General features: G+C 43.8%; 1 protein-coding gene across 6 annotated transcripts in view; it reads right to left on the minus strand.

Moving 5' to 3' along the window:
- The window catches only part of LOC148009536 (Galactose oxidase/kelch repeat superfamily protein), a 173,040-nt gene that overhangs the window by 135,617 nt on the left and 24,408 nt on the right, over positions 1 to 13,015 (minus strand). For all 6 annotated transcript variants that reach the window (XM_087672467.1, XM_087672463.1, XM_087672469.1 and 3 more), the window contains exon 5: positions 2,818 to 2,914. In XM_087672467.1, coding sequence (XP_087528593.1) covers positions 2,818 to 2,914 — 97 coding nt within the window. The remainder of the gene's footprint in view (positions 1 to 2,817; positions 2,915 to 13,015) is intronic.

The raw sequence follows: 13,015 nt of genomic DNA on the forward strand, positions 1-13,015 counted from the left end.
TCTCAGTGCAACCCTAGCATATCTTCACATGGTGTCGGAGCCAGTCCTCCTCTAAAGAGTATCCTTGCAGTAATTGTGGAGGCTAGTCTTTGTGCAAGACTCACACGAGACTCGATTCTTACTCATAATGTCTCAAGCACCTTCTTCTAGGAATCCTATGACACCCTATCATGGTTCTCCTTCATTGGAGGCTCTGAGAAGGCATTATGATCTCGAGGAGAAGGTAAATACACCTTCACCTTTACCATCTTCTTCTTCTCATTTTGGTCATCTTACAGATCAGGAGTTTGAGAAGTACTTGTGCATCACGTACAGTTCGGTTTACACTCCTTCAACGAGTGCTATTGCTCCATCTAGACTGACTGGAGAGACTAGCCATCTCTCTGATCTTGGAAGGACTACGACATTCAACACGTTAGACGATCCATCTCCTTTATCTCAGCCAAGCCTTATGTCAGATTCATATAACCCTTTTGAGTCATATAAGCCAAAACCCTCTTCTATTCCTTCTTTTCTTGTGCAAGATCCGAATGATTTCCGGTATGTTAACTTTAACAGAGGAGGCTCTCAAAGAAAACACCCTTCATCAAGTATATCTCTAGCATCTATTTCATTTGAGCAAGTAAACCACACTTCTCATCTCCCTCCCATCCCACCACTATCTTCTCCACATTCTCATCTACTCACATCCTTATTCCAAGATCTTGAATTACATTCCACCTCCGCTCAAAGCACACTAGGGGTTGGATCTTCCATCTCTGCTCCTAACACTTTCTCTTTGTCTATCCCACCATCTACCTACCCTCCAATCACTCCACCTCTTGGTGCATCATTAGGAGGAATGCCACCCTTTAAAACTATACCTTCTGCACACCCCCACTTTACCATATCCTTTCACTCTGGAGACTGGGATGATTGTAATGGGCATCCCCCTCACTACTCTCGAACACTCACAAACCCCCCCATACGACCTTTCAAACGCAAGGATATCCAATCTCTAGTTATGGACTGTCGTCCCACATCCCTTGGATCACTTCTACGCACAGTGTTTCATGAGAGGAACCTCATGAAGATCGTCTAAGTCTCTCAATTTGGCATGGCTCCATGGGCCATGTTTGTCTATTCCACCATCTACCTACCCTCCAATCACTCCACCTCTTGGTGCATCATTAGGGAGATGCCACCCTTTAATACTATACCTTCTGCATACCCCCACTTTACCACATCCTTTCACTTTGGGCACTGGGACGATTGTAATGGGCATCCCCCTCACTACCCTCGAACACTCATAAACCCCCCCATATGACCTTTCAAACGCAAGGATATCCAATCTCTGGTTATGGACTCCGTCCCACATCCCTTGGATCACTCTTGCGCACGGTGTTTCATGAGAGGAACCTCATGAAGATCGTCTAAGTCTCTCAAATTGGCATGGCTCCATGGACCATGTTTGTCTCTTCTTCCCCTTAGTGTATTCTCCGTTAGCTCTCATTTTTGCAGGTTTCAAGAGTCGTATCTCTACTTCCCACACCCATTCGCGGAGGACATTGTGGTTAGAGCCTTCCGTCGCAGTCTACATCTATCTGACACTTGATTCCAGCCTCTTTCACCTATTGCCTACCTCCTAGAGCTATCGCCATTGTCACGAAACTTGTTTCCTGCTGTCGAGACCTATCACCATCATTTGCATCCAGTCGCCATTGTCATCCTACTTACATTTGCAGTCAATCTCTCTCCTCTAGCAATCTTCATCAACATTTGCATTGTCACCACCACTTTTCACTTGTCGCACATCAATAGTCAGCTTGCGTTTGCTTGTTTTGCACAGTTGCCAGGTCTTCTCTCTCCTCCACAATTTCCATTTGTTGTTTTTTCTCTCTCCTACTACCTGTTTCCATTAGATCCAACTTCTCTGGCTGTCTTTGCTATTGTTCAACACTCGGAGGCTACCTTGTTGCATTTCAGGATCCTTCGAAAATACGACACACTCGCTAGCTCATAACCTTTAGCTTGATCCAAGAGATACGAGAGATCGAGGTTCAATATTCACTGCATTCTATGTTAACTGCATGAGCATTGTATATTCAATAGTCATTCGCTTCATTATTCATTGTGTTCGCTGTCTCTGAGTTACCCTAACCCTAACCATGTTCTATGTTTATCAATTTGTGTTTTTTCATACGATTGGTTTTGTGTTTTCTACGTTTAAAGCATTTCTTCAAGACTCGCTTGGTAACGCCTACAGTGGAGAGAGACAAAGGTACACAAATTTGCAAAGAGTGCACTTCTATCAGCACAAATGATCGCTTGATACATTGGTCACCTTCCCTCTCTTTTTATAGCCGAAGAGGGGTGGAAGGCCGAAAGATCTTCATAAAATATGTGGAGACCTTGGAGTGGTGGAGGACATTTCCTAAAAACCTGTTGCCCACGAATCTCTAGGCTGGGGCAGTCTTGCAAGTCAGGTCCAATCTGCCTCAAAAAGTCTCCAAACAAAAAGTATGGAGGAAAATTCTCTAGAGGGGCAGTTCTTAAGGCAGGTTCAGACCGGATCTGCCAAGGTCCAAGAAGTCTCCGGAGAAAGTTTACTTTGGAGAAAAGTCAAAAAATCTCTCTGGAGCAAAATCATAAGTTGCTCAAGTACAGCAGTAAAAAGTAACCTACTAAGCTACCTTATGCATTATAAAATATTGTTCCTATGCTAAATACAAAGTGAGTACACCTCGAACACTTGCTGCTATATACAAAAAGAGCTCATGTTTGGTGTTCCCATGTGGTGTACAGGAGCAATGATTGGGGGATAAGTTATTAACTTACATCACAATTTTTCCATTGCCAATGGAAGCACCAGCAGAAAAATCCCGTGCAGATGGTGCGTCCCCATAGCCACTGAGTTCTGCCCATTGCCAAATATCTGCATGAAACAATCCAAATACCAAAATAAACAAGCATGTTCACCCTTGTACCGATCTCTGTAGCAGTGGTGTCATAGTCAAGTTGCCAAAGCCATGTCTTTTTATTGAAATCACAGCAGACCCTTTCCATCATTTGGGGCTTGGATCTGCACATACAGATCCATGTGTAGACCAGTTCAAACACTTCCCTGAATCAAATACACAGTCAAAACTGTACAATAATTCCTGCAACGTTAAGTACTGAATCCTGTAAGTAAGTCTGTTCAGATGTGGCCTTTGATTTGTCGATCGTTTCTGTTTCAGCTAACTGTCTGGTGCACTTTTAAGAAATTCTGCATGATACTCTTCTTGCAGAAAACTTTGTCCTGTTATCATGCATATGGAAGAGATTCAAGAAAGCACACAATGAGGATCAAAAGGGAAACCTGTTTTCTCCACTCCTCTACTTTCACCTCTCTTCTCCTTCTTATCTGTCATTCCTCCCCTCTCCTCCTATCCTTTTTATTGTTTTCAGCACCCCTATGCCTTCACACACACCCCCCCCGGCCAGGGGCATGCTTTTTTCTCCCCAACAGAAAAAAAGAAACCCTTTCCCAGCAGATTCAGAATCTGTTCATCTCCTCTGATCATGCAGCCAATGTTTTATCTCAGTAAACTCTACAGGAGCCTCTATGTCAACCCTGACCATATTTAGAGAAGCACCAAATTTTTGGTGTTTCCATTTCCATCCTCATTTTCATTATGTTTACTATCACATTAAATGAGGTGACCTTCCTAAGAATTGTGGTGCGATATCTCAAAAAAAGGAAACCTCTACACCACAAGCTTCAACTATGTCTATTGCTTATCATCATGAATTACATGAGATAAAAAGGAAGAGGATTTTGCAAGGATCTATGATCAATTGTCTAATGGTTAGACACATGATCACTATACACTCCAGGATAACCTTCTTAGAATGCATGGTCGTCTTTTTGAGACAAAGCAAATGAGGCCTAAATTTATGCTAGAAATTCATTCACCACATGCAAGGCATTGAGACTTGGATGATATCATAGACTTTCTTTTATTGGCTGGCTTCGAAACAAGATATAGATGATTTTGTGAGGACATGCATTGTACGTCAAGAGTTCAGTTGATTATGATGCCCTTGTATGTCACATGCAGGATATGCAAATTACCAAGGCTGATGTGATTGATGCACTTTTGTCAGTTTGATGATGGTGTCACTCAGACTTGGATTGTAGACTCTGGTGCCTCATTCCATGTAACTCCTTACCTGGAGTGTTTTGCTATGTTCAATGCATGCAATTATGGAAAGGTGTATCTGGGAAATAACCATGCTTGCAAAATTGATGGGATTGGCACTGTGCACTTGTCTTTAGACAATGGTCAAGAGCTTGTGTTGAAAGATGTCAGATATGTGCCTAGCATTAAAAAAAGTTTACTATCTATTGGTCAGCTTAACTTGCATGGTTACACTGCACTGTTTGGTGGTGGATTATGAAAAGTGAAAAAGGATTCCATGCTGATTGCAAAAGGAACCAAGAAGGGCACTTTGTATTGTTTGCACTATAAAGCTTTGAATGGCAAGTTTCTTGCAGTTGCTGAAATTGGCTGTCATTTGGAGTTATGGCATAAGAGATTAGGCCATATGAGCCAGAAAGGACTTGATGTCCTTACCCCTTTGAAGAGGGTTGATGGAAAAGGCTCTAAACTTGACTTTTGTAATGAGTGTCACTTTGGAAAGCAAATAAAAATTTCCTTTTACTCTGGTGTCTCTCATAAGTTCAATGCCTTGGACTTAGTGCATTTTCATGTATGTAGTATGCCCATGAAATCAATGGGTGGTGCTGCATATTTTTGTCTCCTTTATTGATGATTGTTCCGAAAAGATTTGGGTATACCTATTGAAAAAGAAAAGTGAAGTGTTTGTTGTTTTTAAAACTTTTCATGCATTTGTGACCACTCAGACAAGTAGAAAGCTGAAATGCTTGAGAACTAATAATGGGGGTGAGTTCACATCTACCGAATTCAAGTCCTTTTGTGACTTGCATGGAATTAAGAGGGAGCTTACAGCTCCTTACAACCCTTCTTCAAATGGGGTGGCTGAAAGATATAATAGGACTTTATGTGAAAGAGTGCGGTGCATGTTGTCCACTGTTAATCTCCCTCATGAGTTTGGGGAGAGACACTCAAAACCGCAGTTAACATTTACAACGGCTCACCAAACAGGTCCTTAAATAATGACATCCCTGGGGAGGTTTGGTCTGGCAAATCGGCCTCATATGACCATTTACGCATATTTGGTTGTGATGCTTTTGTGCATGTTAGAGATGAGCTAAGGAACAAAATTGACCCAAAATCAACCAAAGGCATTTTCATAGGCTATGGTGATGAGGGTGAATTTGGCTACAGGGTGTGGTTACCTCAGTCCAAGAAAATTATTCACAACCATAATGTTGTGTTTAATAAGGCAAAATTGCTGAAAGGTACTAAAGATATGAAAAATGTCAAATTTCAGAATTTGCAGCCAACTATTACTTCAGAAAATGAGCCTCATGGTGCTGTACCAAAAGCTGAAACTGATGATCAGCCAGTTATTTTTGAGCCAGATGATGATGGACAGCAAATAGGAGTATAAGAAGGTCATGGACAGCAAGATAGACTTCCTGATTATGAAAATGCAGGTACTGGTAATGAAAATGAAGATGCTGTACAGCATGAACAGCATGCTGAAAATGGCCTACAGCAGCCAATAAATGCTGAAAATACAGACCCAATTCCTGAAAATGTTGATCATTGGGTACGCAGATCTACACGCGTAAGAAGGCAACCACATAGTTTTGACCCCTCCTTGCATTATGTGATGCTTACAGATGAGGGCGAGCCTCTTACATACAAAGAGGCCAAGTCATGCGAATTCAGCAATAAGTGGGAGCTAGCTATGCAAGAAGAGATTAAATCTCTATATGCAAATGATACTTGGGATCTTGCGTTGTTGCCCAAAGGAAGAAAGCCTCTTCCAAAAAAATGAGTTTTCAAAGTAAAGACTATTGATGGGAAACCCAAGTACAAGGCAAGACTGGTTGCTAAAGGGTATGCACAGCAGAAAGGGATCAACTTGCAAGAGGTCTTCTCACCTGTTGTGAAGATGACCACTCTACGTGTGCTTTTTGCTCTCACTGTTGTATTGGACTTAGAGTTGTACCAAATGGATGTAAAAACAGTTTTCTTGCATGGTGACATTGATGAGGAAATTTACATGAAACAGCCCGAGGGCCTTGTAGTTCCTGGAAAAGAGCAGATGGTGTGTAAACTAAAACGCAACCTGTATGGGATGAAGCAAGCACCACGGCAGTGGTACAAAAAGGTTTGACACTTTTATGCTATCTCATAGTTTTACACGTAGCCATGCAAATCATACATGAAAAAGGATACAAATGCTAGCGTCATCATACTTGTTTTGTATATGGATGATATGTTGCTAGCTGGGAAAAGAAAGACTAGCTTGGATGCTCTCAAAAATCAATTGAAATCAGCTTTCTCCATGAAAGATTTGGGGAATGCATAGCATATTTTGAGCATGAGGATTCGCAAAGATAGAATGCAGAAATTGTTGTTTTTATCTCAAGAAAAGTACATTGAAAAGGTACTGGACAGATTTAACATGGCTGAAGCTAAGCCTTTTGGGATATCCTTACCTCATTATCTTAAGCTTAGTAAAGCCAACAGCCCAAAAGATGACATGGAAGCAAATACTATGAAGGGAGTCCCATATGCATCAGCTTGTGGCTCTCTTATGTATGCTATGATTGCTACTCGTCCAAACATTGCTCATGCAGTGAGAGTTGTTAGCAGGTTTATGTCAAATCCTAGCAAAACACATTGGGAGGTTGTCAAGTGTATTCTTCGATACCTAAAGGGTACACAAAGAAAGTGTATTTGCTATGGGCAAGGCGCACTTAGTTTGCAGGGTTATTGTGATGCAGACATGGCAGGTGACTTGGACACTCGTAGGTCCACCAGCGGGTATGTCTTTACAGTTGTTGGCGGGGCTGTTTCTTGGTGTTCCAAGTTGCAAAACATTGTCACACTAAGTGCTACTGAAGCTGAATACATATCAGCTTTATTGAAGCTTCTAAGGAAGCTATATGTCTGAGAAGGCTTGCAAAGGATCTCGGCATGTCTATGGATACTGCAATTTTGAGATGTGATAGCCAGAGTGTTGTGTGTCTGGCATGTATCATTTACACACAAAGCATATAGATGTGCGATATAACTTTATTAGACAGATTCTGGAAGATGGTTTAATCACATTGACCAAGATCAAAACACATGACAACCCTACAAATGTTCTCACTAAAAGTCTAAGCAACGCTCAGCATGAGTATTGCATACAACTAGTGGGAGTTAGCTAGAGATTCACTTCGGACCTAAGTGGGAGGTTGTTGGGATAAAGGCCCATTTGACCTCCGTGTATAGTACATGCACATTATTTAGATGTACATGTGAATGCGCCCTTACATGCCCTAAGTATAAATACATTTTATTCTTTGTGTACCAACACATTATTGGTACACTAAAATCTAATTGTACTTTCACTCTCCCTCTCTAACTCAAGCCATCACTCTCACTCTCACTTCTCGAACTGTTGTACGTCCCCAACTGAGATCCAATAATGACCGACAAAGTGAAGAGGAATTTGATGACCAGTTCAAGAATCGGATGAGAACAGCACCAAATCCCTTTGCTGGATTGGTAAAGGATCCTCAATTTACCCGATTTTTGAATGCTCCAAAGAAGGATAGCAAATGCAAGAAGAAGAAGACGTCCTCTACACCTTCGGGACAACAAGATGCACGGAAGATAATGCCAAACCCTTTATTTGAGGCTCCCAAAGATGGTAATGAAATAAAACGGTTGGTACCCATGAGGCAAGGAATGCAAACACAAGGACTTCACGGAAGTGTCAATCCAATGGATTTTAGACAATTGGGCATGCATGCTATGATGGGGTAGTGAGGATATTTTGGTGGAAGCATGATTTTTCATGCTATGGTTGGACAAGGACCGCATACGGGAATGTATATCACAAATCCCTATGATATGCAACAACCAATGCATGGTGTGCAAGGCCCAATGTATTCAAGTATGTCTAGAAATATGCAAAACTCTATGTATGGTAGCATTGGCTTGATGCCTGGGACATAAAGTAGTATGTTTAGTACTGCATCTGCACCCCCGAATGCTTATGGGGCTCAAGGAATGAATGTTGGCCATGCAAATGCTCTGTTTGGCATTGATTTTGATGTAAATTCAGCAAATGCGCCCTTTTTGCAACAGCCAGTGTATGACAACCTGACACCCAAAGGGCAGTAAAAAACTATGATGAGGGTGGAAAAGCAATGAAGTTTGAGCCCTTCAATGGTGTACGAGATAGACTGAAAGCTTTGACTTTCATTCAGCAGTTTGATGCAGCCGAATCAGGGGGAAACTTCACGGTGTCCTCTAAGATTTAAAAGGCAGCTACTTCCTTAAAAGGGACTGCATTACAATGGTAGTCTACTCTTTTGATGCAAGGTAGAGCACCGTCAACATGGGTACAATTCAAGCAAATGTTTGCATCGAATTGGTTGACAAGTACCTTTGAGGTGGATATCATGACAACTTGGAATAAGTTGGATGCCATGAAAGAGCAATATGTTGCTGATTTGGACTTTGCCAATGTTTATGATCAACTTTGCAATGGCCAAAGGCATGAACACTTTGTACTATAAGAGATGGATTTCTAATGATACATGGACGATTGCATGTTACAAAGTAGTTAAGGCCTAGAGTTATCACTGAAAGCCATGCTCCTCCATATGCAGGATACACGTATTGATGCCACAGTCAAGGCAATGGAGCATTTCTTTTATTGGCCATCTTTGAGGCATGATGTAGAACAGTTTGTTAAGACATGCATCATATGCCAAAAGGTAAAGCATGATAGGCAAAAGATGTCGGGTTTGTTGCAACCCTTGCCTATTCCAAATAGCCCTTGATAGAGCATTGCAATGGACTTTATTTTTTAGCTTCCTAAGACACCTATAGTGAATGATGGGATATGGACTATCATTTGCAAGTTTAGAAGACAAGCCCATTTCATTCCGACAATGAAGAAAATAAAGGCCGATCACATGGCACGATTGTTTTTGCAACACATCTTTAAGTATCATGGTATTCTAGAGTCGATCATTAGTGATCGAGACCCCTAGATGACCAGTTTATTTTAGAAGGGGTTGTTTGAGAATATGAATACCACATTGATATTCTCATCATCCTTTCATCCGCAAACAGATGGTCACTCTAAGGAAGCAAATTCCACATTGTTAGATCTTTTGAGGTGCTACATTTCAGACCACAAGACACAGTGGGAGTAATATCTGCCCTTGGTTGAGTTTACTAACAACAACATAGCGCATAGTTCTATGGGAAAAGCTCCATTTAATATGGTTAAGGGTGGTAAGAAGGTACCACCTATTGTGCAAAAGGATAAGAACTTTAAGGCTGATCATTATGTGGAAAACTTGGATGTAGCCTATGCAAAGATAAAACATGCAATTCAGAGATCGCAAGAAAAGCAAAAGAGGACAGCTGATCGCCACAGACGTGCTTTGCAATTTGCAGAGAGTGATTATGTGTTGTTGCGTTTTATAAAAGCCAAGACTGAAAAAGATGAAAGGAAGAGAAAGATTGTATTTGAAGTTGAGCATGAGATACTATGGGCCCTTTCAAGTGTTGGAGAAGATCAACGATGTGGCATACCGGCTGAATTTACCTCCACATTGGCAGATACACAATGCCTTTCATGTCAATTTGTTGAGGCCTTTTCATGGTGATGTGCCAAAGGATACGTCTGTTGAAATTCAGCCTGAGGTTGAGGAGTTGGATGAGATTTTGATAGCCGAGTAGATTTTGGCACATAAGGAAAAAAAAGTCAAAGATAAAGTTTCTAGAAGATACTTGGTGAAATTTCAGAATTATTCACCAATGGATGCCAAATGGATGGAAGAGGATGACTTGGCACACCATCCTTATGTTAGCAGTCATGTTTGTCATGCCTTGTCATCTCCTGCCTGTGAGCCTCAGTCTGAGTCAGACGAGGACATTAGAAGCTCTGACATGTCTGTCATGTGTTATGATGGGGGAGGCTAGTCACTCTTGACTGGCTATCTTAGGTTGTGTATTTCTTTTTGGCCTCTTTTAGTGGGCAGCCACTGGCTGCCCGGCCACCTTTTTGGTCACTGTTGTGGGGCGCCCATTTTAGGGTTTGCGCCCATTTTAGGGTTAGGGTTAGGGTTTGTCCGTTGCCTATTTATTGGCAGCCCCGCTCCCCACTTGGTCAGTTGTCTTCTTGCAGATTCCAACACTCCTTCTCCCCCGTGGTGGTGCTGCCATCGTCATCAGTCTGATCTGGTGCCCTCACTGACGCTGTGGGCTGCGTGCAAGGACTGATCAGTCCATTTCAGTGTATTCAGCATTCATTTCAGTCAGTGCAGATTTCTCTTCCTTATTTTCTGCTTTCTCTCTCTCTCTCCCTCCGTGTTCGTATTTCCTCTTCCGTTGCGCACTCTCACATGGTATCATCGCCAAACTGAGAGTACACGGAGCTGAGTCTTACGCGGGAGAACACCCACAACTCTGCGTTTGCTGGTCAAGACGTCTCCAACAACTGAGGCGTCATCCTCTGCACCATCTCCTTGATCAGGGCGGCCTGTTTTGGTGTCAACAAATTTGCGTTTGCTGCTGGCGCCTTCTCCAGTGGCTGCCACGTCATCACCAACCTCTTCCTGCTTGCGTTTTCAGCCTGGGCGGCCCTCCTCCAGCTGGGCAACACCCTTCCAGCCTGCGCCTTGCTGTTCTGGCTGTTGTTCCATCGTCCGGCGGCTCTTTTCCTGCTGGCGACTTATTCCCAGGCTGCGTTTTCAGGCAGGCGGCTGTTTTTCTGTGGTGATTGCATCGTCAGCATTTGCGTTTGACATCATCCTTGCGTTCTGTGCAAGGCGGCCAGCTCAGGAGCTTTTGGTGTTTGTGTTTCGGCACCGGCAACCTTCCCTTGTTGTGTTTTGGTGTTTGCATATTGGAAGATGTCTTCTCACCAATTTCCAGGCTTTGATGACTCAGATGACGAGCTTTTGACTCGACACTCATCTGAACGGAGGCGTGATTTCTATCGCGAGGATCGTCATATGGAGTCTCTTCCTCGTTCCCATCCCCCTTCTATTCATGTATCTCGGCGATCCCCTTCCAGTGGGCCAAAGATGCAGCCTTTGGTACCCCCTGTACAGGTACCCGTACTTCCTCAGCTGCCCAAAGAGGACCGGTTGGATGGCTCCAACTTTTCTCTATGGTCCTGCAAGGTGGAGTGTATCTTGGACTCCTTCGATCTTTGGGAGCTTGTTTCTGTTCCAATTCCCCGGCCTATGGTGGATCCCGCAGATGGGACATCTATGAATCGTGCAGCCTTATGGGATCGGCTCAATTCTAGAGCCCGATCTTTCCTCTTTCTGAGTTTGCAGGATTCTGTCCTTGTTCATGTTCACAGGTTGAAGACTGCAGTAGACGTGTGGCAGAAGCTAGCGTCTCTCTATCAACAGAAGACGTTTGCCCACCGGATATCTCTCGAAAAGAAGTTGCGGATGCTCGCTATTGATGATAGTCCTTCCATGAAGGACCACATCAACACATTACAGGATATGAGGGATGAGCTTGCATCCCTCGGTCGGACGATATCTTCTGAAGACATGGCTATGATTCTTTTGACTCAGCTGCCATCGCCTCGGTTTGATGTCTTCTACACCAGCCTTCTTACATCGAGGACCCGTGAGAAGCTTCTATGGGAGGAGCTATCCCCGCTTGTCTTGGAGCATGACGAGCGACTCAGAGAGGTCAGTGCTAGTGGATCCGACTCCACTAGAGCCTTTGTTGCAGGTTCGGGAGGACAGAAGAAGAAGAAGAAGTCAAAGGCTAAAAAGAAGGATAGTTCTTCAGGCTCTGACTCAGATTCAGAGAGACCGACGTGCCCACACTGTGGGAAAGGGACACATCCAGAGGAGAAATGTTGAAAGAAGTACCCTCACCTTCGTCCGGGAGCGAAGGGTGGATCTACATTGGAGCCTTCTTCTACCTCTACACCAGCCGTTACCCATGAGTCAGTGTTCCTTCATATCCATGCTTTGGAGGAGGATCCTTCTTCCATGGCTGCAGTGTCTTCTGCGCAGCCTTGGTTAGTGGACAGTGATGCTTTGAGTCATATGACTCCCCGAGGTGATTTGTTACAGGATCTCCGTCCATCAGCGGGTTCAGTCACTGTTGGTGACATTTTATCGGTGCCTATTAGTGGTGTTGGCACATTGCCTTTGTTTACAGACCGACCTACGAGCTTCCTTTCACAGGCCCTACATGTTCCGGACTTGGGCCTTCCCCTCCTCTCAGTTTATGGCCTTACGAGGCTTGGCACACGAGTGATCTTCACCGAGCATGCCGTTGTTATTGAGGATTCTTTTACAGGAGCTGTCTTATCTACAGGTTGGCAGGAGAGCGGGCTTTACAGGCTCCATTCCCCTTCTTTGATGCAGGGTCCTCTGAGGCAGTCTATTGCTACACCCGTTCCCGCTTGTGCACCTTCTATTCCACAGGTTCCTTCCCATCCCCCACCTTCTCCTCCGGTGGTTCCCTCGTACCCCCCATCCCTTTCAGAGGGGGACGATCTCGATGATGCGGCTGTGGATTCCCTGGCCCCTAGTGTTTTAGAGGGGGCTTTCCAGGATCGTGAGGAGCTCCTTCAGCGGCAGTCTACTTCGACGGACTTCATCGACATTGGCATTCCTCTTGCCATCCCCGGATCCATTTCTTCTTCGGCCTTCAGCCACATCCACGATTTGAGAGGGAGTGTTAGCAGTCATGTTTGTCATGCCTTGTCATCTCCTGCCTGTGAGCCTCAGTCTGAGTCAGACGAGGACATTAGGAGCTCTGACATGTCTGTCATGTGTTATGATGGGGGAGGCTAGTCACTCTTGACTGGCTATCTTAGGTTGTGTATTTCTTTTTGGCCT

Source organism: Lygodium microphyllum, chromosome 30 (assembly GCF_053477565.2).
Source record: "Lygodium microphyllum isolate KBCC chromosome 30, Lygodium_microphyllum_v1.1.10, whole genome shotgun sequence".
NCBI classification, from domain to species: domain Eukaryota; kingdom Viridiplantae; phylum Streptophyta; class Polypodiopsida; order Schizaeales; family Lygodiaceae; genus Lygodium; species Lygodium microphyllum.